General features: G+C 41.2%; 2 protein-coding genes across 2 annotated transcripts; one reads left to right on the forward strand and one right to left on the reverse strand.

The window, feature by feature from the left end:
• Positions 1–1,843: 1,843 nt before the first annotated feature.
• On the forward strand, positions 1,844–6,310 carry plek2 (pleckstrin 2). The gene is made up of 9 exons (XM_042073123.1): positions 1,844–1,924; positions 2,039–2,203; positions 2,729–2,934; positions 3,141–3,232; positions 3,737–3,924; positions 4,573–4,674; positions 4,783–4,866; positions 5,153–5,231; positions 5,445–6,310. The coding sequence occupies exons 1-9, from the start codon at positions 1,871–1,873 to the stop codon at positions 5,570–5,572; spliced, it is 1,098 nt and encodes a 365-aa protein (XP_041929057.1). The 5' UTR covers positions 1,844–1,870; the 3' UTR covers positions 5,573–6,310.
• On the reverse strand, positions 6,188–9,025 carry si:ch211-10a23.2 (uncharacterized protein LOC567812 homolog). The gene is made up of 4 exons (XM_042073125.1): positions 8,910–9,025; positions 8,479–8,567; positions 7,416–7,593; positions 6,188–7,111 (listed from the first exon to the last, which is right to left on the reverse strand). Exons 1-4 carry the CDS (start codon positions 8,934–8,936, stop codon positions 6,968–6,970), a joined length of 438 nt encoding a protein of 145 aa, XP_041929059.1. The 5' UTR covers positions 8,937–9,025; the 3' UTR covers positions 6,188–6,967.
• Positions 9,026–11,659: the final 2,634 nt, after the last annotated feature.

Genomic DNA, 11,659 nt, shown 5'->3' on the forward strand with positions numbered 1-11,659 from the left:
CCGCTGACCTATTGCTCTGCTCACAGAGCGTAGGTAGAGGCCTCCCTGGCTCCCATTGGCTCTAGCTGTCAGCCCCAGTGGCGGCGGGCCCTTCATCTGAGGGGATCAGCGGCCACGAGGTCTAGGCGAGGGGGAGTTCCTGGGTGACCTCTCCCATCTCCAGGATATGGATTTTTTTAACATGCTCCACTGAATGGAAAACAGAGTTGTCGTGGAGGGAAGAATTCAATTAAAATGGAGGCACAAACATGTCCAAAAGCTGCTGTGTGCATAAGCAGGTGTGCAAACACAGACCCCAAGACACCAATGCACACAAAGAATTTCATGTTATACATGTTAGATAGTAAACTATAATATCTCCACCCTGAAATGTTTCAGTCTGGACTTCCAAAAAAAGTGCAGCACTTGAGGGAATCCCTATTTATTTTGACATCATTAGGATGGGAAATGGTATGGGTCCATAAAACTTTAATATAATCCAACATCCCAACATGCATTCCACGCTTTATGTCTGAATGCTCCTACATACATACCATACATAAAAAAGGAGGTGAATGCAAGCCTTATTCAACTGACATGGAGCAATATCGCCATCCAGTGTTTAAAGAGGGAAGTTTCACCTTGTCCACTAGGGTTGATGGATAGATAGACCGAGAGATACTTCATTAAGTATCTCATTTAATATATTTATTAATACAATTGATTAATCCTTTTGGGGGATTAATAAACCACAGAGGTGCTAACTCTGTAAGAAGGACTGTTACTACTGAACTACTCTAGATCTTCAGATATGTTCTGGCTAAAATATATTTGTCCTTTCAAAAAATATTATTCCAATACACGTCATTGGATATCTGTAGAGTCTACTTTACTTCCAATATGCTGTACCTAAGAAAGAAATGTGTTATGTAAACACTGTGGTCTACCTCTTGTGTCGTCACTACACTTCTGTGAATGATGCCTCACACAAATGTTACTCATCCTAGACAGCATGAAGTCACCTCTGCCAGTCATCAGAGCGTAGCGTAAACAGACATTTTTGTTTTGTCTGATTTACATTTTGCCTGATTGTTTACATACACATATACTGCATGGTACAGTTATTTTTAAACATAAACATAAACATCTGTTTTCAGGGAAGAGAATCCTACACTTATGCTTTCATGCAGTGTGAAGGGATGGCTGCTTTGACTTGAGGCTTGTTGCGACAAGCCGGCACTGTGGGTTCCTGTTGTATGGCATTTCCATATAGGAATTCAAAAGGACAAATAACAGATTCCCAGGATATGATACACAATCAGAATATTTCAATGGTGAACACATTGCATCAAGGGTTTCATTATGTAACTGTATTATTAAAGAATGGCAATACATAACTAATTAGTTAGCAAAACTAAACACAGCCTGAAGGGTGAACAGAGCCACACCTTAAAGGTGAAGAAAATAACTTCACTCCGCTGTAGGGACAGGATGTAAATAGAACAGTTATTTTATTCAGACACACATTCACACACTCTTCATAATCATGAACTAAAACAGTGTATCCATATGTATCATATACATATATATATATATATATATATATATATATATATATAATCTATGTATGGTATACTGATAATGGACATTATTCTAAGCAATGGAAGTGTTCTAAACAAATGTAACAGTTTTAATATTTTACAACACAAAGGTGATAGACACACCTTGGGACTTTCTGTCTGCTATCTCTCCCTGGATCTGAGTCAGCTGGGCCCTGAGGTCATGAAGTCGGCTGGGCGTGGAGGCGCTGGTGACGGACTTCCTGGGGAATTTGAACACACCTCATAACAGCAGCAGTGCCCGTGTCAAGTCAGTACACATCTCACAGGCAATGGATACACAGCAGAATGGCTCGGTCCTGAAGGAGGGATTTTTAGTGAAGCGGGTCAGTATCTTCTCTTCTTACCTGTTCTTTAGTATGTGGATGTAGGTGGATGAACTCATGTGTGGTAGCAAATGGATCTTGTGTTGACTCTAGACCTGTTCATCTTTGTCACAGGGTCACCTGGTTTTAAACTGGAAAGCTCGCTGGTTTGTACTACTGCCAGATAAGCTAATGTATTACAAATACGAGGGTGGTAAAAAAGATTCCTCTAAGCGTGGAACGATTCCTCTGGCTGGATGTGTGATTACCTGTCCATTCTTAGAGCAGGAAAACAGGCCGGTAAGTACCCCAAATCCCTTTACTATAATACACAACAGCAAGCCTCAGCAGTAGAAAAAGACAGGTATGTGGGTTAGGTCTATAGATGCCAAGAGAGGCACAGAGAACCACAGATTGTTACCTAGTGTGTATTTGCGTTATTGTTGAAACAAGTTCTCCTGGGAGTTTTAAAGGCTTACTTCAGACCAGTCAGTGCCTGAGGAAGTTAATGTTCCCCATAAAGTGCCAATTATGTCAGATTACATCAGAGGAAATGTGTGGGGATGTGTGGGGCATGCATGAACTGATGCCGAAGAGACAAACATACCCATTCACACCTTCATAATTTATGGTAAAATGAAGTCATAGACCTCTCAACACTGAAAATCCTGACCTTAGACCTTACCTATGTACTGTAAATGGTCAGTAGTTTGCAAGTGTATGTCCATCATGTATAGTGTTGTGACCAGTTCTCCTCTCTTCCATCTGTGTGTATGCTTGTGTGGGTTTGTCTCTCTCTGCATGTGTTGTGCACACACACTTTAGCTGGTTCTGAGGCTCCAGACACACACGTCGGATGAGTACTTCCTGGAGGCCTGCTCACGGGAGAAGCGTGACGACTGGGCTGCCTGCATCGGCGCAGCGGTGGAGAAGCTCCGCTGTGCTGATGGTCAGTCTCCAGGCTCTGAGACCCCAGTCCAGCCACAACGCAAAGGGTCCAGCTCTCTCAAACTCCATAACGTCAACCTCAGGTAAGCCCTGCATTATTACTTTCAGGTCTGATGGGCTGTTGCTGATTTTGGAACGATGATTATCTGTTTTTCTGAGTAAAGCACTGCATTAACAGAAGAGTGTTTTATATGCATGTGTGTGTGTCTGTCCATATAACTGTCTATGTGTGTTTAAGTATAAATAATGTGTGTAATGGATACGTCATACCCTCCATATGTGTCTTTAGTGAGGTGGTGGACGCTATGTATGATGTGCACAGTGGAATCAAAATGACCAGTCAAGTGGAACATGGCAGTTCATTCAGCAACTGCTTCACTGGTGAGTCTGCTTTCACTCTCAGGCCCAAGGGCATCAAAGTGCAAGGCCTGTGAGTGTTTTTAACTCCATCACAAAACAAATAACATTTTGAGATGAGAGTTAAAAATGTCCATGTGATAGACAAGAAAATATATTAAATTCTTCTTAGTATTGGTTGTGGACCTCCATACTCCATACATGTAAATAGAGAGATGACAACAGATACACTTCAAAATACGCCTCAAAAACAGAATGAGTAAAGACTTCCTCAAACAACCCTGACTGAGTGGCAGTTCAACTGGGTTTCTCAGCCCATTTGCTGGTGGCTGCTGGCCATCTTCAGCCATATGTTCTGTACACGGAGGTGGCCTCTTCAGCTATACCGACATCCTGCAACCAGTTGATAACAGCAACAGGGCTATTTATGTAACAAAAGTCAATGTGGTGTAGGTGTAACGAGGTGTATGTGACCATGTATTTCCTGTGTGTGTGTGTGTGTGTGTGTGTGTGTGTGTTTTCCTGCAGGTTCTGCAGTGGTGGACTGGCTGGTGTTCATGCAGATGGCTCTGACGCGGGTGGAGTCGGTGACGCTGGCTTCAGCACTGCTGGAGGAGGGCTACGTCAGGCCCATTGGGGTGTGCAGTGTGGAGGCCCTGCGCAATGTGGCCCTTGGCGAGCAGTTTCTGGACGACTCCACAGCCCTCTACAGCTTTGTGAGTGTCTCCAGGGCTCCTCTCTTCCCTTGTGGGTTTCCAATTATTGTATACCCAGTAGTGCAGAGAGTGGGGTCATTTCAGATACACACAGGAGAGCTGTTCAATTCCTCATGCTATAGGTTGGGGATTCCACACAGCGGCCCATCAACAACCAAACCTATTTGCCATCACAAACAAAATGACCAACAAAGCAAACTCTGTGGGCAAAAAAACATCACTAACAGAACAGCCTTTGAGAGCATTTCACTGGGGTTATCAAGCAGGCACTTTCCTTTATCGATCCGGTGAATTAGGCACCTCCAGGAGGCTTAGAAGTGGTGTCTGGTGTCCCAAACCCACTCTGCCAAGAAATACCAACATAGTCATTTGTGAAGGACTCTAATAATCTTTCTTTGTTACATCCATCCATTGTTTTTATGGTTTCCATCTGGTAAATAGGGAACATTTACAGCATGCATAATACACAAGTAGTAGAACAAGCAGCAGATTAGCATTTTATAGATCCCTTTTGGCTGAAAAGCCTTTCAGCTTTTTCTTCCAGCTTAGAAATAAACCCAATCTTGTTTTTGTAAAAAATAATGTAAGAGGTTTTGTGTTATGTCACTTTGTTATTATTTATAAATACCTTGTATCTTCTCTTACCAGTCTGAAAACTTCAAGAAGAGGGGCAGCGTGAAAGCTGAAACATCTCTGTCAACCCTGGAGCTCAGTGGCAAAGTGAAGAAGAGAGGTTTCCTACTGAAACAGGTAAGCACTGGTGTGGTAGCAGTATTTGATGGCTGGCATGAAGCTGTTGCTTGTCAGTGGCTGATTTCTCAGGTGTTGGACCTTGATTGGTTGATATCTGTTGCTCAGGGACACAAGAGGAAGAACTGGAAAGTGCGACTGTTTGTGCTGAGGGCAGATCCAGGATACTTACACTACTATGACCCTACCAAGGTGAGCACTTATTTCACACTCTTATATCTTTAATCATCACAATAGGTCTCCCTTATCATCGCCTTAAAAGGTGGTGGGGAAGGTTATTCCCCATTGGGTGTGTATAGTGTGGTATTAAATCCCTAAAATCTATAGTGGTGAAACAACAGATCACTGTGTATTGGTTACCAGAAAATGAGTACTCTTCTAAGAAAGACTTAGTGGGTGTCATTTTTTTAGCACCCACACTTGTTATTGGTTTTGTTCTGACTTATGTTCATTTCCTGGCTGTGACCTCACTATACAGGATGACCTCAACCCTGTGGGCGGCTTCTGTTTGCGGGGCTGCCTGGTCTCTGCTCTGAACGACAGCGGTGTGCCCTCAGGTGAGTCATAAGCATCACAGCCCCACCCAACAGGTGTGCTGCTGGTGTGTGTGTGTGTTAAATGAGTGTGAGTGTGTGTGTGTGTGTGTGTGTTTGTGCTTCTGAGAATTGTGAATTGTTAAGTACTTTGAGTCATGAACAACTGTATGTGTTTCACAAAAGCAGTTCAGCACATGTAATAAGAGCCTCTGACTGTTTGTCTTTTTTCTCCAGGTGTGAAGGGGAAGGTCCAAGGCAACCTCTTTAAGATCATCACTCAATCAAACAAAGACTACTACATCCAGGCCCCAACCAAGCAGGAGGAGATGGACTGGATAGAGGCAATCAAGCAGCTGACATGAAAATGACACTGTAGAAAATGAACTCTAGTGTCGGACAGCACAAAGTACCCACAGATACTTTTAGAGTAGATGTCCATTATCATTTCTGCTGTTGGAGGACGATATGATTTAATCTGTTGAACTTCTTTATACTGTACATTTTACAGTGACAATGACTGCATTCAATGAATGTTACAAGCAATATCATGACACCTAAGCTACTGTCTAAAACTGACTTTTATGTAGATACTACTCAACTTATCGTAAATTAAATTGTTTTCTTCAATGGAAAAACTTGGTCCACTGGTATCTGTGGCCTCTTTATAAGAACAAAGATACATCTTACGGCTAATTACACTGTCATACTAATGCATCTATACGTTATACTCGGTGAGTATAATTAATACCTGTTTCACACTTCGAAAACCACAAAACATTGCATGAATACACATACAGACAGACAGACAGACAGACAGACAGACAGACAGATAGATAGATAGATAGATAGATAGATAGATAGATGCCATCCATGGTATCAAACATCACTATGTGGACTTATAGCCAACATCATTATGATTGACCTGTACATGGTACACCTACGGACATATGAATAGAACACACAGCAACTACCACAGATTTGGAAAAAAGTTTGAGATATATTTGCTCATTTCAGTATGATTACAATGTCATTCCACTCAGCTCTGTACGTACAAAATGAATGAGCCAATACAAGAAATAACATTCAGTGATTACATTTTACATATGACTTGCTGCAGCAGAATATGGATTATAGCACCAATAATGCCTGACATTCAGCACTTCGGATCTTACAATCTTAAGTTAAAAAAAAAAAACTTTGCAGGCTATTTTCTACTCACTATCAAAGCATCATTATTGTCATCGTGTCAGACTTGCCATTTGGTTGGTCAAATGATAAGGCAAATGCTGTACATTCAATTGAATTCATTAATGCGCTGGAATTTATTTTATCTATTATTGGGAGAGGTATTATTTAAAGTATTATTTTCTATGGTAAACAAGTATTGTCATTAAATGACATGAAAAGAAAAACATTTCTGTGCATCATAGGTATATATATATATGCTCAGAAACATTACATCAGACAAAGCACTCTTCACCATCTAAAACAAAATCTTGTGCTAGCTACTGTTTAAAGATTCACCCTAGGGAATCTATTTCACATTTTCAATGACTACATCTCAGCCTACCATCTGTGTACATTAGTCAGACCAAAGTACAGTATCATATGAAGGCACTTTGCTCATGTATAATATCACGGGTGCCATGGAAACCAAAAACAACTATGGGGCTGCTATTCATCTCATTTCATCTCACACAATATTGGGGCCAAGGACTGCAGGTATCCAAGCTGCACTATCTCTCGGGGCATTTTCTTCAAGCCACTTTAGTGAGCTGCAAGTCTCCCATGATCCGCAAAGAATTGAGGGACGCTAGGTGCTTCAGACGGTGGGTGAATCCACACAGGGGCTGACCGTCCACCAGGATGCGGAACTGCTGGTGCTCACACAAGATCTCCATCTGAATAGAAGCGGACAAGAAGAGGATGGGATAAATGCAGAGACCAAATTCCTTAAATGCACAAGTATACTTGGCCGAGAAACCTGATTTACATTTACAGAGGGGAATGGGGGATTAAACTGAATTATTGAATCAAGATCACTTAACTGCCTTATGAAAGAAACTGAATAATGAAAGAAAGACATTCAGTCAAACAATATGAAAGGCACAGATACTCTCTCCAAACAATACAGCAGTAAATCAATTCTTGCACCATGCACTTACAAATGTATCTATCACTGAGATCAATCTGACCACTGTGTACCTTAAATGGCTCTCCTGCTGTGAAGGGGAAGTAAGACAGGGCATACTCAGAGGAACCCCATTTGCCTTCCAGCCGGGCATTCCTCAGCACAGCCTTCTCCCCGAAGCTGATGGTCACCTGGAGGCCAACATCTCCCTCTTTGTCCTCCTCGGATTGACAGGCCACAGACACCACCATTCTACAGGGATCAGCAAAGGTCAGATAGCAGCAGTGAAGCTGTCAAACACCATATCTAAGATTTCATGATGTGCAAGGATTGCACATTTTTTGCTTTGTCTGGCGTATGACAGCGACCTCTACAGGATTTATATTGAACGTCACTTTAAAAAAATAAATGTTTCTGCGCATTTCCAAATGTTTTTTCCTAAGTGAGCGCTAAAGACATGTTCAAAGTGATTATTATCTTCAGTCTCGCCATGTTGTGTTTTATTTGTTCTATTTATGTATCCCTTTTCTGGCTGTTTACAAAACAAAACAGCTAATAAAGATTCCATTGCCACTGCACTGTGCAAACATTTAGTGACTTTCCTTGGAGACAGACTCTGAAGTGGTGGGAAACGATGGTATCTCAAGTAATTCCCAAGCCTTAAATGGAATCTACATTCCCCCTTTCTGGATGAGTGTGTTGTGCTAGGCCTATGCTATAATTTGACCACGGGACTGTGGACGTTGATTTGTGCAATAAATGTCAAAAGTTCAAATCCAAATATGAAAATAAGGATGAACACGCATCACTCCCTTTAACCAAATTTGGTTGCCTACAAATTTTCGGAATTGTTCCACCATGGGAGTCAAAGGGACATTGACACAACGTTCACAGTATTTCCTGTTGATCATAGACACTGTGCCGCACAGTAGGCTACAAACCCTACATTGTGTCTAATCTGCCTGCAGACTTTCAGCTGTTCACTGCCGTGCAGAAATTCATACTATCATCTGACAACCTCTTTGAGTAGGCTAACCCGAATACGAGCCAAATGTAATCTCTATCAGGTCTCCACAGCTCATCCTGATATCATGTACACTTCATTATCCAGAGGTGCCAGATTGGCACAGGCCCTACCTCTTAGCATTTTTATGAACAATGCCCATCACCGTCAGCCTCATAGTCGGTCTCAGTCCTCCTTTGATATCTCCAACATACTCTTCCTCCTGAGAAGAAAGAGAAACGGTCCACACCCGGCATCACATTTTACAACCCATAGTTTTAACGGCTATAGCCTAACAATTTATGGGTGAACGTGACATTAAATCAATAGCTCTGCTTCCATAAACTTAAATGAATCCCCGAGGTAGGCTAAAACACTAATTTGGCTCAATATTGAGTAGCCTACTGATTAATAAAGAAGACCGTCAATAATAAACAAAAAACACCCTATATGTGAAAATCATCCAATCATTCAAATCCATTGATTGTTCAATATTTAAAAAAAAAAGGCTAAGCCTATTGTAAAATGACAACATAACCAAAGGGTTCCATAAATAGCCACTTACATTCAGAATTTTTATATCCTCGGCCATCTCCCCCTCTTAATATTTGGCTGTCGACGTAACCCGTAGAATGCGATGACAAAGCCTGTCAAAGAACATGCACACAGAGCACAGCCTAGGCTGATGCGGCGAAACCCCGCCTCGCCTCTTTCATGCTTCTGTGTTCCCATAGAGACGGGCTCCTCTGGTGGCACCACAGGTAGCCTACAGCATCCTATGAGCCTAGCATCATCATCTTTTCTTTATGGTCCAACTACAGATATGGCACGGATAATTAAATATGAAATAGGCTATCATTGCACAGATCAAATGCAGCAGTGCGCACAAGGCAGCAACATTTGCGTGGATATTCACGGTGGGTTTTAGGTTTCACCACATATACTGTATATTGCACTTGCTATTAAAGTGGACTGCACAACTGAGAGGGACAGCCCAACGCAGCGTGGGATTCGCAGGTCAGCGCATGCACTGTGTTGCTGAAGGGACACACAAACACATACTTCATCAAACGTGTAAAAGGCATTGGTACACAATCCCAGAGGGAAATTGCTGGTCTCGAAAATATATTTTATTTGTCTCACAAGAAATATGAATAAACTTTTATTGAGATGAAATCAAGAAATATGAGAAAATTGTAAAAAAAAAAAAAGCTCAATTGCATCTTTGTGAAAAACGACCAACAAAGGAGACAATTTTCATCCCCATTGGGATGATATCCCAAATAGCCTACAGCTATTACTTTCACCACTCACATACTAGGTCTTTGTCTCCACAGTATCAGAGCTAAAACAAACAAACAAACAAACAAAAGAAATATGACCCACTGCCATTTTGCGGGTGAGTGCAGGTGTTCCTCTTTTCTCCTTACCGAGTTTGTTCACTTTGTGTAGTGTGCTGGCATCTGCAGCCAGAAATGCTAATATTGCTGTGTAATCTCAGACTTCCTTCTTCCTTGATCTCAGTCTGTTTGTACCAGACAAGACATGAACTCTGACTTTACTGCAAATTGAGATTTTCATGCACTTTGACTTTTTTGTTTTGTTTTGCACTCTTGAAGATTCCAGGTGTCTTAAAAACTATCCTCAAGCAGTGTTTGGAAATTTGGTAGTGGACATTTCCTTGTGTGGTTAGGCCATTGTCAAGTGGGCAAACAGTTAGAGAAATCAAAATACTGTACTTTTTAATTAGACATATGGAGAAATTCACACCCTATTTATTGTGCAACACAAGATTATTATATAGGCCTAGACACAAACATTAACCACGAAATAGTCTTGATTTTCTTTGATTCATCTCCAAAAAAGTCCCACATACAAAAACATATACAATCACTCCATTCAGTTTTTTCTCTTGGACTAAGATGAGGTCTTGTTTTTCCAAGTCTTCTCTAGCCAAGAAAAGGCGTATGCATACAGTATATTACCATTCACAGCACATGAACAAATATGATAAAAGCACACGTTCCCACATAAACTCACAGCACTATGCGTTTAACATTAATATATGACATCACACACACACCCATACATACATAAAATAATTATTCATCTTTCATAGGTTGAAGTCTAAAATAATTGTAGCTAGGGCATCCTACACACATCCACATGGTGCCAAATCTATGACCTACCTGATTCATGCAGAAATAGCCCATCATGGTTCATTCATTCTCACCATGAGGGCCTGGTCCACCTGGGCCCCACCATCATTAGTCCATATGGGCATCCACATGTCGGCAAAAATGTGCCAGCTGCAGCATTATACTAGGTTCCATGGGAGTCCCCAAGTAATGACCTCCAAGTAGCAACGGGACAAAAGATGTCATTATTTTGTGTGGAAGCACTGCAGACGGAAGAGAAGACAGAGTCGGCCATTGTTGGAGGTTTTAGAAGTTATGGATAGAGGTCTAGTCTGAGCCACAACTTGAACAAATTTATTGTTAAAATACTAATTAATTGTGAACTAAATGTTCATATTTGGTTTATAATCCATGGCATGGTGTGATCCATGTCACTCAAAACTAGGAAAGCAATTCTACACATTTAACTTTTGTTTCAGAGTAGACTTAAAGTCACATATTCTTTAAGCCCGCCCCTACCCCCCCCCCCCCCCCCCCCCCATCCCATTTAATAATGATGTCCTGTGGTGTGGTTTAGAACAGTGTTTCTCAAACTTTTTCAGACCAAGGACCACTTAACCAATAAAAAAAAACCTCACGGACCACCCAAAAGAGTAGATCTACTTCAGCAGTATATTATGAACCACCTTGCCTATTGTCTTTACACCTTGCTTATTGTGTCAGCGGATTCATATGATTTAAACTGGCATAGCTTACATAAGCATGTTGCAAAACTGTTTGGATTTACATACAAGTTGCTTCAATATTGCAAACAACTCATCTATATTATATTTTACCACGTCTGCTCACAGACCACTTGGGATAGCTTGCGGACCACCAATGGTCCCCGGACCACACTTGGTTTAGAACACTCTCATGGACACATTAAGTTGAAGATTTATTTGTGTCAGGCCAAGATAGCTAAGTCATAACCAGGTGAATGTAAAATGCCTTAAACTGAAAGAAGTCAACATGAGGGCATGAGTCAGCATTTTTCTTTTAAAGCTTTTAAAATTGAGTTATGCATGAAGGATAGGTGGCCCATTAATTGTTATTAGCCTATTAAACATTACCATCAACGGCAATGCTGTGGAAAGGGTCAAAAACTTCCAAGTTCCTTGGTGTTAATATCACAGAA

This window comes from Alosa sapidissima, chromosome 19, assembly GCF_018492685.1.
Source record: "Alosa sapidissima isolate fAloSap1 chromosome 19, fAloSap1.pri, whole genome shotgun sequence".
Taxonomy (NCBI): domain Eukaryota; kingdom Metazoa; phylum Chordata; class Actinopteri; order Clupeiformes; family Clupeidae; genus Alosa; species Alosa sapidissima.

What these genes read in the sequence shown, in the direction of transcription:
- si:ch211-10a23.2 (XM_042073125.1), bottom strand. Translation starts at nt 8,936, where the DNA reads ATGGCCGAGGATATAAAAATTCTGAAT. An exon ending in AGGATATAAAAATTCTGAAT is followed by an intron (nt 8,568 to 8,909) that starts GTAAGTGGCTAT and finishes CTTTCTTCTCAG; the next exon opens with GAGGAAGAGTATGTTGGAGA. An exon ending in GTTCATAAAAATGCTAAGAG is followed by an intron (nt 7,594 to 8,478) that starts GTAGGGCCTGTG and finishes TGATCCCTGTAG; the next exon opens with AATGGTGGTGTCTGTGGCCT.
- plek2 (XM_042073123.1), top strand. Translation starts at nt 1,871, where the DNA reads ATGGATACACAGCAGAATGGCTCGGTCCTGAAGGAGGGATTTTTAGTG. An exon ending in TAGAGCAGGAAAACAGGCCG is followed by an intron (nt 2,204 to 2,728) that starts GTAAGTACCCCA and finishes CACACACTTTAG; the next exon opens with CTGGTTCTGAGGCTCCAGAC. An exon ending in CTCCATAACGTCAACCTCAG is followed by an intron (nt 2,935 to 3,140) that starts GTAAGCCCTGCA and finishes ATGTGTCTTTAG; the next exon opens with TGAGGTGGTGGACGCTATGT.